Source organism: Haliotis asinina, chromosome 10 (assembly GCF_037392515.1).
Source record: "Haliotis asinina isolate JCU_RB_2024 chromosome 10, JCU_Hal_asi_v2, whole genome shotgun sequence".
NCBI classification, from domain to species: Eukaryota; Metazoa; Mollusca; class Gastropoda; order Lepetellida; family Haliotidae; genus Haliotis; species Haliotis asinina.
The window spans coordinates 23,611,985-23,636,914 of NC_090289.1; the positions used below are offsets into that span (position 1 = coordinate 23,611,985).

Here is a 24,930-nt window from a genome sequence, read left to right on the forward strand (position 1 = left end):
ACAATCACATACAGCTTGATGTCGATGGACATACGTCTTCCTTCATTAGTCATTAAGTTTCATAGGTATGATCTCAGTCGAATTTTTAAACTTTTTTGTATGTTAAGTGTGATGGGTACTTTTCGGGTTGGAATAGGGTTTTAAACATTCTGTAGGAATCGTTTCGTGAGCTATTATCTAAAACTGAATGTCAATCTTGATAAAACATATTTATAGCTGTTTCTCGGAGTTGATCCGAAAAAGATTCACTTTACCAACCGACGAAACACGAAACCATAACCATGAGAAAATAGTATATTTCTTACATGAAATGGACATATTACTTTAAATACTCATCTAGATGAACGAGTATATTGTAAGCCGTGTTAGGTAGTCTATTTTCATACATGCATGCCTTTAATTTTCAACTAGTATTTATGCATCTAATATAAGAATTGATATACAAGGGATATCTCCATATACCATGCATGTTGGTGTTGTTGGTGTTGACTGTCAAACACCAAGAAACTTTTTACACCCCATTAGATTATTTTTTCGAATAGCTTAAAAAAATATTTGACAATGAACTAACAAAAGTTTTGGGGGTCTCTTTTTCAAATAATAGTTGAATTAAACATTTATAATTACCAAGATATGTATACTGATTTCTCGCAGTCACAGGTTGAAAGTAACTACATTTGCTTCATCAGTATTCACGGATAGGTGCCATGTCTTTATGTAACGCTCTAAAATGTTTAATTATGTCTGAAACCATACAACTGATTCTGATATCAGAATAACATCATCGGCAAATAATACTATTTCTATTAGAAACAGAAAGATTTCTGTTAGATCTGGAAGCATTTGGACACCATGTATACCGTTTCTTAATATAATTCACTGATAAAAAAGGAAAAGAGGACAACCCTGTCTTTTTTAAAAAAAAAACAAGAGAAGAGTTAAATCATTACCGCAACGTACGCATGCTGTTACTTTATCATACGCTGCTTTCGTTGTTGTTGTTGTATGTGAAAACCTTGCACTGCCTAGTCTGTCTATATACATTTTGTTTTTTCAAGTCTCGTTTATATATCCTATACATCTCTTTCCTTACGGGAGAGTCTCATGTTTACGATATTTTCTAAATTTCCCTAGTGATTTTCGTGCAACCCTTCGTGCGTTTTTACCCTCGGAGTTTAACGGTGTCGTTGGCAGAGGTTTCATTACATGTTTCCTCGTGCAACAAGCAGGCTCGACAATGATGCCTATAAAATCATCATTTGCCTCATCAACACTACTGTCACGTTTATCTAAAAATGTCTGATTTCCATGTACATAATTAGATTTTCGATTTTCAGAACAACTGTGCATCATTCGATATAATTTTATCAATATTCTACTCATGCTGTAGAGAAAACAAAATCATATTAATGACAACACAAGTGTGTGTGGTTTGTTTATTAAACATTCCAGTTGCCAATGCAATAACTACGAAGTGGTTCCATTAACATGTTCGGAAAAAAACGTTGATAGAATCAGTCACGACGGGTAAGCAGCTGGTGACAAATGATCTTTTCGTCAATATGTAATACATAGCTGGGCAGGTCATGGTGACATTCTAGAAGTATTATTCCTTCAGTGCAGCCGAGTGTAACCCATGGCCTTGCTGCTGGATAATTATCAACGTGAACACGATACGGGTTTTCAATTCTTTGTCCCGACCCGTTTAAAAGCATCTGTTACATAGAGTTTCCGCGTCTCGTTATAGATTACACGTCTAGCTTGGACACAGCTGGTAGTGCTGTAGTTTGTCGTCTATCTGTTGCCTGGGAGACGGATGACCCAGTCCTCGAAGTTGTGCTAAGTTCTGTGGTCAAACCAGAAACCAATGTCCGAAGGTTGAAATAACGACACACCCACCCACAGAAGTTAAAATTCTGAGACATGCATCACAGCGAACTTTCGTTCGTAATGTTACGCAAAGCGTATTGTAAGTGACAATACGATAATTATCAAAAGAACGACGCCGGAACCAATGGCGATTTTAATCCAATGTTCTTTCAAAAAACCTGTCCCGTCACGCTCCAGTTGACAACAGTGGAACAGCAGGCGGTGAAACATGTATTTGTTGTCCATATCATCCTTGAGAATATGTCCATTTTTAATATAAAGACACAACTTGTCTCTGACCTTAAATTCCAAGTCGCTTGGAAGATCGATGCTTTCTTCAGAATCCTTTCCGACTGATGTCACGATAAATATTGCCGAAGGCAAACCTGAGGAAGACATATCATATGATGGAAAATATATTTTACAAAAAAACATGTTTAAACGTTTTTTTCTGAAACATGGGTCACATTTGCAAACACATAACTTTGTGACATAATCGTGTCAGTATAACAGTATAAATGTATGGTAGTGATGATGTACATGTATATTGATGCTGTTCAAATATAGATATCGGCTCTGCTAAATTAGTAAGCCTTCATTTAACATGTGAAAGCAATCACTCTTTTCAATCTGTTCAAATAATGAAAGCATACGATGCCTGTAATCTTGGCAGACGTGTAAAAATGATCTACCTCTTAATTTGTCAATAATGAGGCCTTCTTCATCTTTAATGCGAGATGAAGATAGGTATATAACGATGAAGGGGACATCCTCCCTCAGCATTGATCCTTTTGCTGTGTAACGTAGCACATTTTGGAAGAACTCTTCTCGAATTGTGTCGTGTTCGCCCTCAGGGATGATGACAGTTTTCTCTCTCAAAGTTCTCTCTGAAAGGTAAATGTCTCTCTTTCTTGCTGACGTGTGGTGGAGATATACTAGTATTTAAATATAGAATACTTTCATTCCACCTTACTCTTTTTCGGAAGTGAAAGGCCTGACATCAAATAACTCGGACAAAAAACTTGGAGATGCAGTGAAGTGAACGGTTTAACCACTAGGCTACCCTGTTAGGCTTATTTAGAATCTGTCATGGACTGTGGTTGCAGTCAAGGACATGTCATGTACTGTCATCACTGTAAAGGGTTTATCGTCAGCAATACCATGTGTTTCGACTTACCTATTTCGCTCTGTCCATTTATTCCAATGCTCCTGTATGTGACTGGACCGGTTGCAACCTTTGACATCCTGAAAACTACAACAATTTCATGTTAACATTATCTCTGAGTGTATGTATGTATGTATGTATGTATGTATGTATGTATGTATGTATGTATGTATGTATGTATGTATGTATGTATGTATGGATGGATGGATGGATGGATGGATGCATGCATGCATGCATGCATGCATGCAAGCGTGTATGTGGTGTGTGTGTGTATCTATATGTGTGTATGTATATATGTGTGTGCGTGCGTGCGTGCGTGGATGGACAGATAGATAGATGATGTGAATCTGTATATATCTATGTGTGTGCCTATGTGTATGTTTGACTGTGTGTGAGCGCTTGTGTGTATGTATGTGTGCTTGTATGTACGCATGTGTGTCTATATGTGTATGTCCCTGTATGTATGTGTGTCTCTGTGTACGCATGTGTGCCTGTGTGAATGCAAGTGTGCATGTGTGTATGCATGTGTGCCTGTGTGTATGGATGCGTGCCTGTGTGTATGCTTGCCTGTGTGGGCGCATGTGTGCCTGTATGTATGTATGTGTGTGTCTCTGTTTGCATGTGTGTCTATGAGTATGCATGTGTGCCTGTGTATGTATGTGAGCATTCCTGTCTGCCTGTTTTCCTGCGTGCGTGTATGTATGTGCACATATAAAATCTCCCCATGAACTCAATATACTATCCAGGTGCAGGTGTGATAGTTACAACATGGTCAGATACATGACTGTTTCCCTGGGTGGCGGGTGGGTGGTTAGTGAACTTAAAAAGCAAATTTACAGAACATTAAAAGACGTTCAGTGTGAAAACGTACCTGATTCCAGCTACCCTTGCTAAACATCTGTCCTCACGGACCGCCAAATAGCAACTGCGCATAAACAAGTCCATAGAAGGTGTTAACAGCCTCGGTTTCATGCATGTGATATTTGCGCTTTAGAGGGTACATATTCCGAGGAACAGAACGCACACATCTCACACGGCCTAGCCCGCTCCACAACTGTAAGTAAAAATATTAACGTTCTTTTTTCATCACACTCAGAAATAACATTATTGAAAGCAGGTCGTCACATTTAGAATATATGAAAAATGTAAAGTACAGAGGGTTGCTATGAAATGTTTTTGAAATTAGAAAACGATAGTGCATGCAGACACTGCTGTAAGTTGTGATTAATCCTAACGTCGGATATGCTAACCTTAAAATTTAGCACTTGAATTGAAGTTTTTGGAACTGACAAACTGACATCCCGACCGACCGATAAGATGTGGTCTTTATAGTCATTTTAGCTTAACTAACATTAATCAGTGTGCGAGAGAGCCACAATAGCGATTGAAAATCCAGTCGGGTCAGTAAGTAATCTCCACACTCACTGGCCCGACTGGTTAGTGAATATTTATGGGGTCATTTTGCAAATCATACATCATACACTTATAACTCATTCACGATGAAAAGCATGTGCATTATATTAGTGCAGCGTAATGACGGGTTATGTTCATTCACATTACGGGCTACTGAAGTATTTTGTGGGTTAGTAACTTTCAGCCATAGTTAGCCCGACTAGCTGGCAAAACCCTGAAGCTACGAAGGGATGTCAATAAGTTTTGAGCCTTGAGCATTTTTCATACCCAGGTGTCACAGTCTATGGTACGACATTGAACCTTGGGGTGTAACTGATGTGATATATAAGTTTTGGTATCCTACCCTCAGAAGTTGTTGAACAGCTCACATTGACAGAAAGAGACCCCCTCACGGCAGTGAAAATTAATCAGACTGAGTATAGTTTATAGTTCTAGTTTTAGAACTCACTGTTACTGCACATCCTTACTAGATGCAAGAAATTTGTAACATGTTGTTTTAAGTGTGTGTGTGTGTGTGTGTGTGTGTGTGTGTGTGTGTGTGTGTGTGTGTGTGTGTGTGTGTGTGTGTGTGTGTGTGTGTGTGTGTGTGTGTGTGTGTGTGTGTGTGTGTGTGTGTGTGTGTGTGTGTGTGTACATTATCTGTTTCACGACGAGAAATGTTACATTAAAAGAATTGTTATTTTATCCAAGTTAAATTTAAATCCAAGTACAATCTTTTCTGGTGTAAACCAATGTTGCCTTCAGCCATCTAGTCAAACTCTCCCAAATCGTTTTAACATGACAACAATTACACATAATGGCGTGTCTTTTAGACTGGTTTCATTTAAGAATAGGTTTGTAGGTATATGTGAGCATATGTCTCGTGACAGTGTGTTATTATACTGTATTTTAAAGATTCTTTCCCACGTCTTTACGCGCATATGATTTATTGTAATAAGGATCCATTAAAGAAACATAAGCCTCTAACCTTGATAAATTTATAAAGTACAGAATTAAACAATTCCCCCATAACATTCAGATCATAAATGCAGTGTGCACCTGCTTTTTACCAACAGTTTATAAACATTGTCTCGTTACTTATGTTAAACATATAATTAACCCAAATACATTGGTTTAACATGTTGCTTAAGTTTAATGACTTGTGTTGGTTTTGTAAATATGATTCCCCATACAGAGATTACATCTCTCCAAAAGGATTTCTTATTTAATTTTTTTTTTTTTTTTTTTTTTTTTTGGTATTTGTCCATATATCCAGCTAACGTAAGTCTTCGGTAGTTAGGTTTACAATTTTCAACGAAAGCGTTACATGTCTCTTTGTCCGTAATATTTTATGTGCATAAATGATATTCGTAATAAGTGGGTTACTCATTCCCCCATATTCAGGTGCCATAGCAAATATATATCTTTCGATTTTATCAGGTTTGTCTTTCCATACAAATTAGAAATGTATCTATTTTTGCGTCTGGAGGTGATGGAATTGAGGAAAGTAGGTGGTTTAATAGGTGTTTTTTTAGCAAATGATAATGATTTCAAATTAACATTTCTGAGGATTGGAGCAAGCCTTTTTATTGAACTTCATTTCATTCTCAATCTATTTTTTAACTTGTAGTCGTAATTCAGCCTCACCGTGTTGTCAGGGTCAACGTAATACCCAGTGTCTATTTTCATCTTTTAGAGCCTATCCAGATCAGTCCTGTGGTGTTATGTCGTGTCTTGTTAACAATGATAGTAATATCCGTTTATTCGTTGATCACTTTATATTGTTGATGACAGCCCTGATGTTGCTGATACTTACCTCAATAATGGCATAGTTACCTGGGCTATAGATATAACTGGGCTAGAGATTGGAATTTCATTTCAATCCTAACAAAACTGAAAGCATATTATCTTCAGGCATTAACCACATACTAGGCTTCCTGATCTTCACATGAATAATATCAACATTAAAGTAGTTTCACATCATAAACATCTTGCTTTAACATTGCACAGGAACTATATTTGGCATGAGCACATTAGCGATATGATATAGAATTCATGGACGATTATCAACTGTCTCTGAAATATAGATATATAAATATAGCCACTGCTAACAAACAATTAATTCTTCCTCTCACTGACTACTGTTCTCACACCAGGGACAATTGCAGTAAAGAACAAAGCAACTCCCCTGAAGTTTTACACCTTGATGCTCTACGCACGATGTGTGGTGCTATACATGGCACCAGTCATGAGACATTGTTTTTAATTTTTTTACCCATTGGATGAATGAGAAGCCATTCTAAGACTTAAGGTGATGTACACAATTGTAAACTCCGACATACTTGTGAAACTTAATGCCGTCTAAGGAAAAATCCTAGAAAAGACAACATCCATTACTTTTTCGTCTTTCCTTTGTATAATGGCTTACGTTTCTCAATGTACATTTATCAAATCAGATACATGTACTACATAAATTTAGTATTATATTGTAATTGTAATGTAGACTCTGAAACTATCAAAATATATCTCCTCTGTTCACTGTTTCATCTAGTTTTCAAACTGAACGGATTATTCTTAAAGTTAAACAATTATTAAATATTTTATTCAACGAACAAATGCGTGGTACCAAGACATTCTGTTAACTTATTTCAATTAATCTGTGCATAGTATTTATGTCAATGTCGTAATTTATGTACAGTATGACCAGACATTACTGACAATTTACAAATTGTATTTTTTTCACTCATTACTCACGTATTAAATGTTAGCAGAACATAGCTCCAGATTCAAAGATAAGTGAACAGAAAAACGTTGGTAATTTGTCAAGTCACCATGCGCAGCAATGAAGGCTTCAAGGCGGCGGGGCATACTACTGATCAAAGAAGAAAGTCCGTGCTGTCCCAATATCGAACCACCTCATCTTTCATGTCAGTAATTTGTCAGATTTGTCTCATTAACACTTTCTTTCATAAACCCCCAAACGTTTGCTAGTGGATCTAGGTCAGGGTCATAGCTTGACCAATCTAATAATATCATATTTTGGGTCCGAAACCAGGCCTGTGAATGCTTTGAACGGTGTTTTAGGTCGTTGTCCTGCCGGAAATTCCAAACATTTCCACAGAACACGTAAGCAGATGGAAGTAAATGTCCATCGAGAATACATGTGTACAGCTCACTGTTCGCTGCTCCTAACACATATGCCACAAGTAGGACTGTAGTTTGGGGCACTGATACAAAAGTTTTTCAGTTTGGTGCACAATTTCAGTGGATTAAAAAACAGATAGACAGAACTTTTTATCTGAGAAAATCGCATTGTCCCAGTTAAAATTTCTAGGCGGTAAGCACCAGTTCAACCTTCGCTCCTTTTGTTCAGGTTTCATGATCGGTGATGGAATTCCTCGACATTTTTGCCAAACCATTGCATGCAGCTCAGTTCTAATTGTCTCCTTACAGACAGTCACAGTTCCTCTTTCAATCATATCCAGCCATAAGTTTTCTAAACTCCTTCATTTGTTTTTGGACACAAGAATACCAAGCCGCCTCTTGTCACCTACAGTCAATTTTCTGGGCATACATGCGCCTCATTGGTGCTCTGTGCCATATTCATTTGCAATATTTTTCAAAGCATGATAAACAGTGGACAAAGGGATGCCTTTTCTACTTGAAATGATTTTTGCTGATCTGACGTCCTTGTTATAATACTCACAAAATCAACTTCCTCTACTCTAAACCATCCATACTGAGGATCACTGAAAATGTCGTCTGCTAGCAATTAAATAAAGGGGTATAACTCTTCACAAACTAATGAAAAAGGATTAACGGAGCTATATCTCTTGAATGAAACCAAGCAGTTGATAGTTGGTCAAGGCTGCTTATACTGGAAATAAAAGTAAACACATTCCTAATCATCTCAACAATGTCTGGTCATACTATGAAATTGAAGTATATAAGTGTTGTTAACTGTCTCGATGTGAGTGTGATAGTTAAGCCATGGTCAGATACACGAGTGTTTATCTTCCAGAAGACATGGGAAGGAATCAGTCCAAGGAAAGGCCCCCGACTCCTGTAAGTGGCTGACCATCTGATCTTACACAGCAGACCTGAGGTTCGCTGTCCCGTTGTAACATGTACTCCACAACGTGTGGATATCAGCGTGAAAGAATAGACACTCCGATAAGCAATATATGTCATTAAACTGTGTCTGTGAGAGATTCACAGAAGTTAAGTACAGATTTGTTAAGTGAAAACTAGGATTAACCCAAACACTGGTGTTCTTAGGATAAAGAAGATGATTATGACACTCAGTATTGTTGTCATGTTCCAGCCACCACCGACGGAGAAATGGGGGCAAGATGTGACCTTGGTCTGGACTCCAGAGGTATTTCTGATAGGCCTCGGACGTAATGCTGATACGCCATACGTCAGTCACCACTTAGTGACCATCATTTTGGTGGTGCTTTTGAAAGTATGAATTCAACAATAAGAGTTTGGCGTTACACTATATATCTAATCTCCGAAAAGGTAAATAACTTATCAAAACATATACATGGTGCCTTCAGTGACATGTGGAACCTACTTGTCGACCTGTGTATGGAACTATATACTCGTTTGTACATCCCATCACTTGTTTAAGACAGGATTTAAAACGATATTTTTCCTTATCCTAAGAGAAATTTGTTTACATAATAAAGAAGACACGAATAACATTGCAAATGGTAATAATAAACTGTTGTTTAAAATAATCAGCAAATACACACATCAGTATAGTACACAAACATAGATATTGAGTAGAATTTGGACGTTTGGGGGACAAGTCATTCATTGAATTTGTTGTTAATACATCTAGTACTAGTTGAAACAAATACGTGACGAGCCTTGTTTGTTTCAAAAGTCGATATACTCAGCCTGCGTCCAGATTGTAATGATAAGTATTCCGAAAACGGTATGTGAGTAGGATCACTTGAAATTTCGTTTGCCTTTTTGAAATTTGTTGCTCGTAACAACTGCCGATACTTTCGATAGGAAGTCCAATAATATTTCGCCCAGTGTTTACGATTTTTGAGAGGTTGTTTTTCTTCTGGACAGACAGATTCCCGAACCAACTCAAGAAATTAATGGTTATGGCACTTTAAAATGTTTCAACTTCCACAAAAAATGCATGCGTTGTTGTTCTTTTTTATACATTTTCTCGGTGTTTTCGTTTCAGGGGAGTTTCGAATCTAAGAAAGTACCCAAATAGTTGTATTCAGTTACTCTTTCGAGTTCATTATCTTCAATATTTACAGCATTCATTGTTGACTTAGCTTTTCTAAAATCTATGATCATTTCTTTGGTTTTTTGCACATTCCAAAATAAAAGGTTTGATCTACACCATTCTACAAATTCTGAAATTCCATTTCTGTCACTAAGTTCTGATTCCCTAGTAACGAGTACAAATGCAGCATCACCCGTGAATTTGGTTTCATTTCAGGGAGAAGTGAACCTTCGCCTGGCCATAACAGAAGTCACACAGAGAGACGGAATTGTCGTCATTTTGTTTGGACAGACTGGGTTTGGTAAATCCTCTCTTGCAAATGGAATCCAAACCGCCATGAGAGGGAACAGGAACGTCTCGAATTATTTTCCTGTGGGAATTAGAACACATGGAAGCTACACTAAAGATGTGAGTGGTTGAATGTGAAAATTGCAAGATGAATATGAATGTTCATTTTACCCCTTAGAGGTGCAGCAAGTGCAAAGACACCAATGTGAAGTGTGCGTGCATGCTTACGTGTGTATAATTAAAGAAAGTCTCACTAGTATATTCAACCGTTGTCACAGTCTAGCCACTATGGTAATATTGCTGTTTATGGTAACCTTATCAATGTTGTCTTAGTGGAATCATATCCATACTATATTCCATACGTGACGTCATTGTGACAAAGGTTTCTGATGGCTGAAAAAATAAATAAATAAAGTTAAATATAAGACATTTACTTACCCAGCATTTGAAAAGGAGGATTGTATCATCACATGCTATTTTTGTGAAGTAAATCGTGGCTGTGATGAACAAGTATGACTGTATGTGTGATGTACCGCCAGTTGTGAGTGAGTGAGTGAATGAGTGAATTTAGTTTTACGCCGCACCCAGCTGTATTCCAGTTATATGGCGGTGATCTGTAAATAATCGAGTCTGGATCATACAATCCAGTGATCAACAACATGAGCACCGATGACATGGGTCAACCAAGTCAGCGAGCCTGACCACTCCCATCAGTTGTGATGACCAAGTATGACTGTATGTGTCATGTATCACCAGTTGTGATGACCGAGTATGACTATGTGTGATGTACCACCAGTCGTGATGACCAAGTATGACTATGTGTGATGTAATACCAGTTGAGTTGTGATGACCAAGTATGACTATGTGTGATGTAATACCAGTTGTGATGACCAAGTATGACTGTATGTGTGATGTACCACCAATTGTGATGACCAAGTATGACTGTATGTGTGATGTACCACCAGTTGTGATGACCAAGTATGACTATGTGTGATGTACCACCAGTTGTGATGACCACGTATGACTGTATGTGTGATGTACCACCAGTTGTGATGACCAAGTATGAATGTATGGGTGGTGTACCACCAGCTAATCACCACCAGCTGTGATATACATGTATAGTAATTTCTGTTTGCGTTTTACAGTTGCACAGAGACGATTTCTGCCGCCAGTTCTGTCAAGAAAACTGCACTTGTGAGCCCTACTTTTGGTTAATTGACATGCCGGGCGTATTCAACAGTGATGCTATCACAGATGACAACATTGAGAACATCGTTACAGGAACGGTTCCCTTCTATGCAGAAGTAAGTACAATGGAGAATGTGGCCTACAGAGTGTTGACAACTATGTGTGTTTGTCACGTTAAACACAATGAGCAAGGTCGTGGTGCAGTTATACAAACAGCAAGGACGGATGACAATATATGGATGAACAACGTCTTTATTGCTATGAGAGCGACGTTTCGGTGTAGGTTCTAACACCATGTATTGTCACCCTTCCTTACTACTCCAACTTCTAAATGCCTCTCAAAGATATTTGCCAGTAACCTTGACACATTATATTTGCCTGCATACAAAGTACATGTATGTCCTTCGTGACTGACACGATTTGTTCCGACTATTTCTTCAAAGCTAGAAAGAAATAATTCGTGTTATACAGAACCGCATTGAAAACCCACCTGTCAGAAATCTTGAAATATCATAAAAACGGCTCGAGCTATAACCAGTTTTGTTTAGAACAGGAGGCAGAGATAGATTCTTACGAAAGACTATAAAGGGCACAAAATATCACACAATGATGACATTGATGTCATCAGTGTATGGAAAACGCATGGGATAAAAATGTCCACCTTTGACACCAACGTGGGCCATTGCAAAGTCTCCTCATTGATCCAGTGAGACTTTGAAAAGCGGTTTGAGCAGTAACTCCACTAAAATCATGTCCAATACACGTTCACGTTTTTCTGCTGTCAATCTTGGCATCTCTTGTCTCAGTATCCGTTACGTCCACAGCAACTCTGAATGCTTTTCCTAAAAGAAATAAACAAAACAAACAAACCCAACAACACATTTTCCTCGATGTGCACGCAGATTGCTTGTTGGTGGATTTAGGGATCGGTTTTTGATGAGCTGTTTCATCATGCTTTGTCTAGAACATTGTGTATGCCTCGTTTGTTGATGTACTTTCAGATGAATGATTACATCCGGACAAAATTACATTTTATTGGTGGTGCGTTTTCAGTTGTGTAGTAGCATAGTGAAAAGGTATAACTTGCCTTTTGGTGGTGCGTTTTCGGTTTTAAATACGAAGAATACTAAGGGATCTGTCAGAAATTAATCACTGACCCAGGCAAAGTTTCATTTAACATGTGTTCTGTTGATTCCGTGTGTTAGTTACATTTGTCTGGCTTTCAAAGACTGTTTGAAGAAATTTATTGTTTTCATTTATGCTCAGATCAAACCAACGCTAGAAGCTATGAATAGCTCAAGCATCCTTCCGCCACAGGACAGGGTCAAGGCGTCGTGTGTAGTTATTGTCCTGAAAGCAGGTGTTCAAGTAGCTGATGACGTAAAGCGGCAGATAAATGTACTGATAAAACTACATTCACGAGGAGGTAATCTTACCTTTTATTTAGTGCTCATATATTTAGAGATGCTAAACTGCAATTAATATTGAACGTACCTGGAAATATACAATCGGCAGATGACTTTGACCGAAATAACACTGTTTGCCGGAACTATTTTGCCATTCAACAATATAGCATAAATGTACGTAACAGATATTATTTATTGATTGATCAAACGATGCAAAACTAGACTGAAGGGTTCACTATTTTGACTTTATCTGCCAAATGAAATATGCGAGATTCAAGAACACTGTTAATGCTTAAAAAGTGTACTTAGTTTCATAACTGAATCACCTTGCTTGACAAGAGTGTTTTCCTCGTTTAGATATTAAATGTCACATGCAACGTAAAACACGACTTTGCAGATTCTGATACCTTTCGGTATGCACTTACCGAAACAATTCATCAAAAATGCCAATTCATCCTATAAAGTTGAAAAAAAACGCGATGAAAAACAAGTCTGCGAAATCGGAGTTCAAACGGTTCACTAAATTTCCCCCAGCGCTGGGGGAAAAACTGGTTTCAACAGCTGTGCTTCCCTGCGCCCAGAACGCATGCGCAGTGAATAGGTTCACGGAGCTTGAAACAAAATGCATGCCCGGAGTATGAAGTCGTGAGCAGTAGTCTAACCTTGGTTGTGTACACAAGCAAGTAAATAATCTACTCATTACATAAAAAAAAACTTGTTGATTGTGGTAAACAGCCTCTGTCACAGAGAAAGATCAATGTCTGGTTTATTGATACCGATATGTCTGCCTGCCTGCCTGTCTGCTAACGACAGTATGCAATACACATCTTCAATCATTGACCACGTGCAATTTTGACACCTGTTGACCAACTTGACACCTATCAGGCTATACGTAATAAACAAAACAAACTGATTTATGACTCGTGCACCCGAGTCCTGTCTCTGTCACATTATGTAAGTAGGTAGGTGTGATACTTGTACACATGACATGTTTTTATGTCCGTGGGTTGCAAACTACATCCATTTTTCTCGGATGACTTGATCTGACGCAAACTGGGGCAAACTCAGCTTCAAATCCTGCTTTTGGCATCGTGTAATCACTGCTATGTACCTGTTCGAATGACAGTTTCCAGCCACGCAGTAGTTTACCATCTCTACTGAGATGATTTTGATTGGATCGTACGCAAATTCATTGAACGTGTATTTACAAAACCCAACATCTCTATATACATTCTTTATGGATAACAACTTCTTCTAGTGTATATGATTTTGTTTGACATCAGTATATGAATCCATAGTGAAACGACGCATCTAGTGAAACGACGCATCAAGTACAATAAAAGAAATTGTAAAGAATCTTACTTTCTTGTGACTCGCCATACTTCTAAAATACCCACCAAACAGATCATCTTTCTGTACACACAATGGGCCTTCAGCGTATCAGCAAATGAACCAGCCAATCGGAAGCAGTCGTTACACTTGAGTGCACGCCCACCCGCTATGACTGGGTTCGGTCTCCTGCAGCTGAGGGCTTCGTTGCGAGGAAAGTAAGCCCAACGTACGAAATGATGCACTTTTGAATCGCTATAGTACGCTTATAATTTTGTATATTTGTCTTTTAAAAGCGGCAATGTATTTTATATGTCATGAGTAAGTGATAATTGTGTTTTTGTTATGTTTGATTTTTTGGTTGCATGTGACCTTTAAGTGTTCTAATTATACTGAGTTGTTACTCTTAACTAGAAGTTATTTAAAGGCCACAAGTGTCAGTAATCCTCTACCAATGACAACTCGTTGCACTTAATATTTGACTGTACATAATGGAATAACAACGATGTCATGACAAACGAACATGATCATTCAACAATAAAATATCGGAGAACACGAGAAGGATACATTTCGAGAACTACAAAAGGAGAAGCAATTGGTATTGTGCGCTTGGGGTAAGAAAGTAACACTCGTGTCGCAAGAAACAAGGACTGTGTTACTTGACTGACGTGAGGTTCAGTTGTGTCCTGAGTCCTGTTATTTCATCAGTGGGCAAAGGTTATGTGCTCGGGTGTATTGTTACCCGGCTCGTTATGGGTAACAACTTCAAGTCCTGAAATAGATTGTAGAATTCTTTAAGTCAGTGATGAGTCAACGTTTACTGTAGAAATCCAGTGTGCTATTCATGAAATACATATCCATGAAAGATAATAATTAAGATAATAATCTAATTATAATATGCACATTGTTTATTGAGAATCAGCATCTCGTACAGTACAGCCTGTATGTATAACAGTTATAATGTTTCGACTTTCCATCCTAAAAATAATAATTCTAATGGGGAATAATTCATGCAAATCATTTAAACAAATATCTCAGTTATGCGTCAGCTGTCGTTATATACAACATATATAAATGATATTTGCCATTGAACCAACATTTAGGTCAGCATAAGCATAATAGTTATGTGAAGTATATATAATGTATCCACGTATGAGTGCAATATAGGCACAATTAATCCATGACGACACATGTAGTCCACTTGCATATCTGAATAACGACTGAGATATTATGCAAATGCAAATGCAAATGCAATCTACACATCATTTTGACACTCTATTCAGAAATAATATATTTCAGTCATGACATTAAGTAGCATAATAACAGAGTTGTACAAAAGGGCTTACCTGAAAAAAAAGATGTAGAATTCCTTAAGTCAGTGATCAGTCAAGGACATGTTTCAACATTTATTGAGAGGTCACGTGTGAAGTTAGGAAATCACTAACCTCGTTGAGAGGGTAAGATTCTTTATGGATAACAACTTCTTTATTACATATGATGCGACGTTTCGGTATGGATCCTTATACCGTTGTCAAGCAAGAGTATAAGTATCCATACCTAAACGTCGCATCATATGTAATACAGAAGTTGTTATCCATAAAGAATCTTACCCTCTCATCACTCACCAGCTTCTAATTTTGCGATTGGCCAAAACATATAACAGAACTGATATTTGACACAGATTAGGTATTTTTACTAATAGTTACTGATTGGACAAGCCGAAGCCAGTTCTAGTAGGGGAGGTAAAATGATTTGTTTTACAAAAATGTCAGTCTGGATGTCAAATTAGTTCATTCAAGCGGATGTGACATTGACCGTGACACAGTAGTAACTGGGGCTAATTAGACTGGGTTTATTACAGATGTGATCTGGATGTCTATTCAGTGGTCATTAAGAAATTTACTGATGCAATAAAATGTAGATTGGGTTTTAAGCTGACGCGATCGGTGGTATATTGCTTGTGTTAATTATCCTTGCGAAGTGCGTTACATCAGCTTGAGCCATGACATGAAGTCTAATAAAGTGACATTTCAGCATCAGCAACTCTTCAAAATGAATGTGAACTTTGTGACAAATATATACAACAGACACACATACAGAAAACAGTTAGAAAAACGCCCAATTTTCAAAACGCTCTTGGTGTGAAAAAATGAATGATTTACATGAGGACATATCTTTTCAGTTCTGTCAGTTCACGTGATCCTGACACACCCTGATCAAGTTGAACCACTCTTGAAGGAGGCCGACAATATTCCATACGTATTTAACTCTGAGGAGGTTCGGGCAGCGGTGGAGTTTGCTTCTAAGGAGATAGGGTTGCCTCAAACATGCATCAGCGTTGTGAAGAACTATACAGTCGAAAAATTCACTAACATCAACGCCAGTATCCTGTACTTACATGCCCTGCACAACATCCTGCTCGCTGCCAGAGACACGTCTCAGCGGGATGAGAAAAAGGACAAGATGAAGTTAAAGATGTACGCAAGAACACCACAATCGCAATGAGCCAGAAAGATATACTTAAAGCTCACTATTTTCTGAAGTGTGAAGTAGCTCAACACTCCTATGAACACTAATTTAGATCTAGAGCGAACCTTGTTGCAGATGGTTGTCTCTTAATGAAACCGAAATTGCAATAATGGAATTCAAACCGAGATCCAACTTCACGTTGTATTGAGCCACTGATGCTGGTACTGACTGCTCTTGTCCATTCTTTATGGAAAGTTGATACTTCTGATGAGCGAAACAGCTCTTTCATACTGTATGTGTTTTGATACTCTGATACATGATCAACATGTCTTACCAAAATTGGAAATCTACTCTTGAAAACAGTTCTCTACAGAATATAGTTTTCTTCACCCCCAGAGGTATCAGTTCCGCTTGTGAACGTAAATTCTATAAAGTATTGATGAAATTCAGACCTGGTGCCTTTTAAGAATAACCTGTAAAGGCGGCAAGATATTGATGCATCTCTAAGAAATTACCAATCTATCTTTATCTGTTATACATACGAATTAGGAGTAAGGTTAGAAAAATAGAAAATAGGCATTACAATTCTAAAGATTCAAATCCAACTGCAGCTATACGTATATATGTTATGGATACACAATGTCATTTAGAAAGTGGTCAAATGTAACATGTTGTTATATAAATGGGATTGCTCTTTATTTATTATTTTTGTTGGGTTGAGATCCATGAGGGATTCGACGGAAGCGTGTTAGGGTGAAAATGTTTTTAGTCTCATTATTTCCTACATAGGACTTAGTATCTCCTACGTAGGAGATGTTAAATGCGGCGTTTGAGATCCGTCTTCGTTGTAACCATGTGTACATATATAACATATAGTCAGTGTTTTAAGTGAGTCCAGACTTTTGATGGGTCGTGTAATTGTTGCATATTACTTTCATGTGTTGAACCGACTGTTGTACTTTGCTGCCTCGCGTTCAGTATTTATTACGCGTTGCCGTTAGTTCACTGTTACATGTTGTAACAGCTTTGTATTATGCGCTGGATACTTCAGAGGTAGTTGCACATTAGTCATTATCTCCGTGCACAGACGTGACGTGTCTTAGACTATTGGTGGCAATCTATAGTTTACTTATACAAACAACTCTAATGACCATCGTTTGCATTTTTTTTAATTCCGTATTGCTTTACGCCGCATTCAACACTTCCTCCCGAGTCAGCTTGTTAACAATCACACACAAAAAAACCCGGAAACGAGCGTAATAACTGATCCAACCAAGCCTGATATGGGGATAAGCAAAACTATCGGAGGACGTGTCATTACGAGAATTTCATATCAGAAACGTCTCCCCCATCCCATGTCTGTGAGTGTGCATGCGTGAGTGAGAGAGAATACCCATAACTACAATTAGATCAAGGTCCATTTCACCCAAACGTAACACACACGCACACGCACACGCACACGCACACACACGCACGCATACACACACGCGCGCGCGCGCACACGCACACAATAACATTGTGATAGTGTCATGAATATGCATTGATGTGCATTTCTATTATCTAACGTCCTGCATAACCAAACATTTCTCAATTTAATAACCACACTTCATAATCAGAACCTTTGAAAGGATATATTTATGTACTACGTAGCAGATAGTAAGTCCTACATGGTAGATACTAAATTCTAAAACACCAAAAACATTTTCACCGTATTCGGGCCCACACGCTCATAGTTATTCTACCAAAACCTGCAAGCTTTTTCTGTTTGGTAATGGGTAGTGTTTCTAAAGTCTGTGTATATGCTTATCTGACGATATCTTACTGAATTGTGTCTGGAATATTGTTTAATTATATATATATGTATATATGTATGTATGTATGTATGTATGTATGTATGTATGTATGTATGTATGTATGTATGTATGTATGTGGATGGGTTTTTTTAAACTGCGTGTATATATTTTTCTTAGCTAATAGTTTCTCGTAACCCAGAAAGGGTGGCTCACGTTTTCATTGTACTTGTATATAAATGTAGTATTGTTTTCCTACGCTTGTAAGGTGAGACTTTAATAAACTATCTGTCTGTCTGCCAGTGTACAACGCTCCTGTCTCTGCATGTAAGTTCACCAACGCCACTGTCCTAGCCCATTCGGTCATTCACAACAAACATGGATGATTATTTACACAGAGCAAATAACATGTTCCCGAATGTGTTTGGGGGCAATGTGTTCTCCGAAGACCTGGGCCTCCTTTTACAAAGCACTAAAGTGATTGTAAGTCACTAAGGCAACCTTAGTGCAGCGTTAAAGATTGGGAGTTAAGGTTAACCTTATAGTAGAGGTTGCTTCGTGAAAGGAGCCCCTGGTCTCTTGACTGTTCATATCGTTGAAATGTGGCCTAGTGTATAAATTCCATGTCTTGGTCCGCCGACGCTACGCGCCCGGTTGAAGAGTTCTTGACCATTTACTCCCATGTCATCCCCACCCCCTTAGACTTGACGGACAACTACCGAGCAGTACTAGAAAACGAAGACAGTTTGAAAGGTTTCTTTATTTGAACTTTAACTCTCACAAAGCAAAAACATTACACAGCAGGCTGGCACAAAACTGATACAAAAACACAACGGTATGAAATCACTTTCACAAAATAGTGTCATCTATGTCAATATTCATCATTTCATCCGTGTTTACATATTTACAAATATGTTCAAATGGACCTGTTGCATTTGAGAATACAATAATTAGGAAGGTCAAAATTGTATATAAAAACTGTAACCATTCATTGATGAACCAATTTACGTGTCGCCAGTTCCCAGGACATATGACTGTACCCTGTTGCACCGCTGGACACGTCATTGTCGGTGTGGTCATGCCAGGACAGATCCAGCTTTTGATCCTCGTTCCCAGTATTGACATCGACAAGTCAAATTTCTTCTTTCAGAGGTAATTAATTTCAGTTTTGTTCTTGCAATTTCGTATCCAGATTTCTTCTGTTTGTGTATCGATCTCTCAAAAGTCCTAGGACACAATAGCTATATTCAAAATGTCCCTCTCGGTAAATCAGTCCTTAGGTTTGGACGTCTTTTTTGGGCTGATACAGCACATACACTAACGTTAGGTTTCTGAATATACATGATATTGACAGGAACAAACAAACCCATTCAAATTGGAAAGGTGCCCCACTGAGAAAATCTTGACTGCTTCATTTATGGCTTTATTGAAGGGAAAGCCTGGTAGTAGGGAAAACGATGTGGTTCAAAGGCCATGAGACAGACCAGTACAGCCCAGTGCAACACAATATCCTCTCTCGCATGTACTGGACACAGCGATTGACGGAAAAATCACTGTATTATTGTGTAGGTGAACGCACTGTAAACAAAGTAAAATGGCAGACTTCTCTCCACTGTCACGTCACAGCACGAAGCTATACTTTGTCAGGCCACTGAACACACGTATATTGTAAATACGTCTACATTAACGAGCAAAAACATGAAGCACTGCTTTCAAGATATTTATAGTGGGTGCATGTACAACCATGTACAACAATTGGCTATACCCGCATGGCATTCCTTCTCCGTACTGACAGGTGTTGCGCAACCAGGCTTTCAGTTTTCTAGGAAGGCTCTGGTTCCCCGAGAATTGCTTGTTGTGCACTGGCTTAACTTTCATACATTTTATATAGAAATCGATATGGTTATACTCTCTGCATTTGCAACGTGTGTTTGTATATTTGCTCGATCATAGGGCAGGTGTTCCCGAGAACAGAATGGCATACTACATTAGCACACTACTTCAATTGTTATAGATAACATATACTGGACAGCAAAAGAAACGCAGTTTTCGAAAACATGACATCTCATGAAAGTAAGAGTTCATGTTTATATCTTCTATATAAACACTTGACAAAAGGTCAGAGTTACTTTTCTCATACTGTTCAGTATACTATCATTCCTATTAAAATAACGCTCAGATAAAATGTTTAGTCAATCAATATGTTAATCAACTATGGCAAACAATCAACCTTTTCCGTTGTTTGGAGGCCATATGTTTAAAACAACAGAGATGTATATGATATAATGGACGTCAGCATGATATTAGCATGCTGACGACACTTTGGGAAGTAATGAAAGCATTAACGGACAAATAACAAATCCATGTAAGATTGTACTTGCTGAAATATAGACGCCCACAGCCGAAGATGCAGGTAATGTCCAGTCGTCCCACTTGTCATACAGTCTTGTGGAGACTGTTTAGGTCACTCTGCATTCAGGTGGTTAAAATCAGTTGCAGGGATTTGAATCTCTCATTGGACCATACAAGGACATCAATATCTCTGAGAATTTAGATAAAACTTGGCCAAATTGGATTGAATCTGTCCATCCGAACTGTCTCTTTTGATTCATATTCATACATAAACGCTGGAGGATAGCTGGTGGTAGTGGGATTCCTCCTGGTGAAATGCCACAGTTATATAGCATAAAAAATATATATCACATATAAAAACCTGTGAAGGCTGAAGCGGTGCGGATCTCGAACGTTTACCCTCTACCATCTGAGCACACGTTATTAAATATATGGGCACCATGTTTATTGACAAATGTTCCAAGCACTGAAGTTTTTATGATACTGTGTCCTGGTTTACAAAGTGTAAAAATGTAATGTTTTACTTTACTGGTCTTTTCAGAGATTATCAAAATCAAACAAGTCCAGCAAACAGTTTCTAAAGTTATCTTTATCTTTATTTCAATACTGAAAGGCCACAGGCCTATAGTATAAAGACATATCATATTACACATCATATAAAATCATATGGAAACCTGATCTCATATCATACCATGCAATGTCATATCGCGTCATCCCAGATCATATCATATCAAATGGTCACAATCTATACATTTTAACATGCGAAATCGTATCATACTATAATGTATCATTCTATACCTATCATAGTACATTATGCCATTCATATCGTGTCATATAATATGTCATATCACATATTAAATACAAGATCTTATAACATTTATCATAGCATATCAATCATATACATAGATCACACTAAGTATACTATAGTATCATGCCAAATTACTCACTTCAAAATATCATACATATATGTGTGTGTATTCCCTATACATCTCATTTGTGGAATAGTTCTCTGGATAACAAAACTTTGTGAATGAAATTTTGAATATTTTGGATCACCTTTTCATTTGAGCAAGTCAACAGTGAGGAGAATTTACGGGTGCACAAAATAGAATTCTTTCATGTATTTTCTACGGAGACTATCATATGCTGGACAGACAAGAAGGAAATGACATTCGTCTTCTATGGTATTGCTAGTGCAATGATTACATACTCTGTCTTCTCTTTTTATATTCATAAATCTCCCTCTTTCAATCAATAGGTCATGGAATGAGACGTGACAATGATATTCTGAATTTCTTGACATTTACACATGATACATAACCTTCAGTGTACATGTGGGTTTTTAGCATTGAATAATAATTACATTCAGCTGATAGCGAAATAGTTCCCAACCACTTTTGTTGATAGATATCTTTCAGTCTTCGTGTGAATGTTCTTAAAACAGTGGCGACGAGGATACCGTCTGGTCGTACCAAATGTTGTTAAATCCATTTGAAAAAAGGTTTTTGACATCCGATGCCCAGTTCTGTTTTCCACTGTGGTGGCTCAATAACATCATATCATGAGATTTTTTCGGTAAACGGTGGGGTGGCATGTTTATTAACTTTATCCAGTATCTGATTACACCAATTTGTTGGGACATGTGGAGGGGTAACCTGCCACCTGCCACCTGCCACCTGCCTTATTCCATAACGTCTGGGGTGCTCATCTTTACTCCGAGCAATTTTTAGCAGGTATATAAATGAACTTTTTCAATACATTCAAAGTATTTTAAGCCCCATATTTCGGCACCATAATGTAAAATCGGACTGATTTTGGTGTCGAATATTCTAAAAAATGATGCTAGATTTATATCTCCTAGTACTTTTAGGTCCCTTAATATGCCAAGTAGAACCTTACGTGCTTGCACAGATGCATATTTTGCATGAGTCGACCATGAAAGAATATTTGTAAAATATACTCCAAGGTATTTGCATGATGTAGTTGTCTCTATGACATTGCCCTGATAATACCATATTTCCCTTTTTGATAGTTTACATCCTTTTTTGAATGCAATTATTTTTGTTTTATCCATATTTACAGTCAGACAATAATTTTGGCAATAGGTTTCTAATTCGTGTATTTGTTTCTGTAGGCCATTTATAGTGCTAGAAATGAGTACAATGTCATCTGCAAATAATAAGAGAAAAAGGTGGAACATGTCGGGATGCAACTGGATCCCATATGAGCAATTTCTCTCAATCTGGGCGCCTAGCTCGTTTATGAAAAAGAGAGAACCGAAATGGACTGAGTACGCATCCTTGCCTAACTCCAATGTTTACATCGAATGTTGCAGACACGTCGGTGTTATTTCTGACACAGGCTTTCACATTTTCACATATGTCACTTAGCAAAGTACTCATTTTGGGGCTAAGTCCGTTTATGTTGAGTAATGACTAGAGTTTGTGTCTTTGAACAGAATCGAAGGCTTTGGAGAAATCAACAAACATTGCATATAACTTACCGCTGTGAGTATTTAAATATCTTAGGATCACGCTCTGCAGTATAAACATGTTATCAGTTGTTGTATAACTCTTCCTGAATCCTGCCTGGGCTTCATTTATTTTGTCCATTGATTCTCCCCAAAAGATTAATCTTTAATTAATAATGGATGTGAACACTTTACTAAATATGCTCAACAATGTGATTCCTCTGTAGTTATCAACTATCAAATTTCCCTTTTTATGTATAGGCACTATTATCCCAACCGACCAGGATGTAGGAAAAGTCACTCTTTCTAATATTTGATTAAAACTCAATTCTAAATACTGCAGAAGAAGATCGGCAGATTTAAAGAATTCAGGGATTACATCATCTATTCCCGGAGATTTGTTAAGTTTAAGCTTACTGATATTATCTAGGATCTCTTGTCTAGATATAGGAGAGTCAAGAATATCTTTTGTAACATCACTGGTTGGATCAACATCTTCTGATGTATAATCTTTTCTTCTGGTGTTTTCCTCGTTACTTGTATTTTGCCCCGAAAATAAGTCTCGAAAATGATGAAACCATTCCTGGGTTTGGATACTGTTACAAGAATATTTTTCCTATTTAGGGATTTCAGTTCCTGCCAAAATCGTCTGGAGTCATTTATATTTTCTTCTATTGTTTTTTGTTTCTTATTATAGAATAAAGCACGTTTGTGTTTACAAAGGGCATTATATTTATTTCTTGACAGATTATACTGTGCCAGTCTATATTTATCTTTAGGTTTCCTAAACTTATTCAGGGATTTACATCGTTCAGTTTTGAGTATTCTGCATTCGTCGTCATGCCATTCGTTCAAATCCTTTCTCGTACCTCTACACTTTCTTTTCATATCTGATGCTGCCAGGAAGAGGGCGTCTACTAGAAGGTTAACGCTAGTATCTATACATGTGAAGGCACTGTCCACAGATTTGTCTAAGATATTTTGTACATAGTCCGAAAAAATATTTTCTCTAAAGGAACCAAGCTTGTTATTATCCCAAACAAATCTAAAAGTATTCTTGCAATCAGATGGCGTATGCGACGATTTCAGATGAAGCGTACGTAATTTCATAGTGAGCGGCAGATGTGATGACTCGGCTCGAGATGGTATCACTAAGTCGGATACATAATCTAATACAGGTGCAGAGGATATTATATAGTCGACAACGCTTGCACCGTTATTGCCGATTAAAGTAAAATCCCCAACTTTAGTATCAGACCCACATCGCCCGTTCATTATGTGTATGTAAAGTACTGTACATAGATCAAGCAGGCATTTTCCAAAGCTGCTTATTTTCTTATCGGCGGAGTAGCGAATTTGACTGAAATTGTCACAAATAAAGTCTAGGAATGTAAAATTGTGATCATCAACTTGTTCAAGTATATCATCTTCGACAAAATCTGCATCTGTACCTGTTCGTGCGTTAAAATTTCCACCGCATAAGACCAAAACATATTCGGGAATGTTACTATATATTTGTAGGAGACTATCTTGGAATATACTGCTGCCATTTTTACATGGTAGCAATTGTTTGTTGTACTAGGTAGACGATTCTGGGTGTACATAAACACACGCACATAAAATATCATGCTCCAAACCAAACAGTTTTTTTATCGAACCTAATGTATATGGAATTTCACGTAATTTTCGACCATAATACAAACTTCTCAAACTCTTTTTTGATCAGGGCAGATATTCCGCCAGATAATCTACCGCAGTTTGCAATTCGTTCTGCATGTTTACTAACCGAAAGGTAGCCTGGGAGTACATCTTGTATATTCAAATCATCTACCCAAGTCTCAGTTAGACCTATTATATCAAAGGTATGCAAGTAGTTTATAAAGTCGGATTCGCAGAGTTTATGAAGAATTCCTGAAATGTTCCAAAATATAAAATTGATCTCTTGATCTGACACAAGT

At 37.7% G+C, this 24,930-nt stretch overlaps 2 protein-coding genes across 6 annotated transcripts; one reads left to right on the forward strand and one right to left on the reverse strand.

The window, feature by feature from the left end:
- Positions 1-1,404: 1,404 nt before the first annotated feature.
- LOC137297758 (uncharacterized) lies at positions 1,405-3,989 on the reverse strand. The gene is made up of 4 exons (XM_067829702.1): positions 3,906-3,989; positions 3,047-3,121; positions 2,562-2,756; positions 1,405-2,255 (listed from the first exon to the last, which is right to left on the reverse strand). The coding sequence occupies exons 2-4, from the start codon at positions 3,111-3,113 to the stop codon at positions 1,954-1,956; spliced, it is 564 nt and encodes a 187-aa protein (XP_067685803.1). The 5' UTR covers positions 3,114-3,121; positions 3,906-3,989; the 3' UTR covers positions 1,405-1,953.
- Positions 3,988-18,447, forward strand: LOC137297757 (uncharacterized). 5 transcript variants are annotated; one of them, XM_067829701.1, is made up of 8 exons: positions 4,007-4,090; positions 6,583-6,737; positions 8,451-8,491; positions 8,751-8,804; positions 9,897-10,088; positions 11,114-11,272; positions 12,423-12,582; positions 16,074-18,447. In XM_067829701.1, exons 3-8 carry the CDS (start codon positions 8,453-8,455, stop codon positions 16,394-16,396), a joined length of 927 nt encoding a protein of 308 aa, XP_067685802.1. In that variant the 5' UTR covers positions 4,007-4,090; positions 6,583-6,737; positions 8,451-8,452; the 3' UTR covers positions 16,397-18,447. The 5 variants fall into 5 exon arrangements, with proteins under 5 accessions (XP_067685799.1, XP_067685802.1, XP_067685800.1 ...); XM_067829699.1 differs by having other exon boundaries at positions 4,027-4,090; positions 8,448-8,491; XM_067829698.1 differs by lacking the exon at positions 6,583-6,737 and having other exon boundaries at positions 3,988-4,090; positions 8,448-8,491.
- Positions 18,448-24,930: the final 6,483 nt, after the last annotated feature.

Excerpts from the sequence above, each read along its gene's own strand:
- LOC137297758 (XM_067829702.1), bottom strand. The coding sequence starts at position 3,113 with ATGTCAAAGGTTGCAACCGGTCCAGTCACATACAGGAGCATTGGAATA. Across the intron at positions 2,757-3,046 it reads AAATGGACAGAGCGAAATAG|AGAGAACTTTGAGAGAGAAA; the intron begins GTAAGTCGAAAC and ends TTTACCTTTCAG. Across the intron at positions 2,256-2,561 it reads CATTATTGACAAATTAAGAG|GTTTGCCTTCGGCAATATTT; the intron begins GTAGATCATTTT and ends TGTCTTCCTCAG.
- LOC137297757 (XM_067829697.1), top strand. The coding sequence starts at position 8,417 with ATGGTCAGATACACGAGTGTTTATCTTCCAGAAGACATGGGAAGGAAT. Across the intron at positions 8,805-9,896 it reads CCTTGGTCTGGACTCCAGAG|GGAGAAGTGAACCTTCGCCT; the intron begins GTATTTCTGATA and ends GTTTCATTTCAG. Across the intron at positions 12,583-16,073 it reads AAAACTACATTCACGAGGAG|TTCTGTCAGTTCACGTGATC; the intron begins GTAATCTTACCT and ends ATATCTTTTCAG.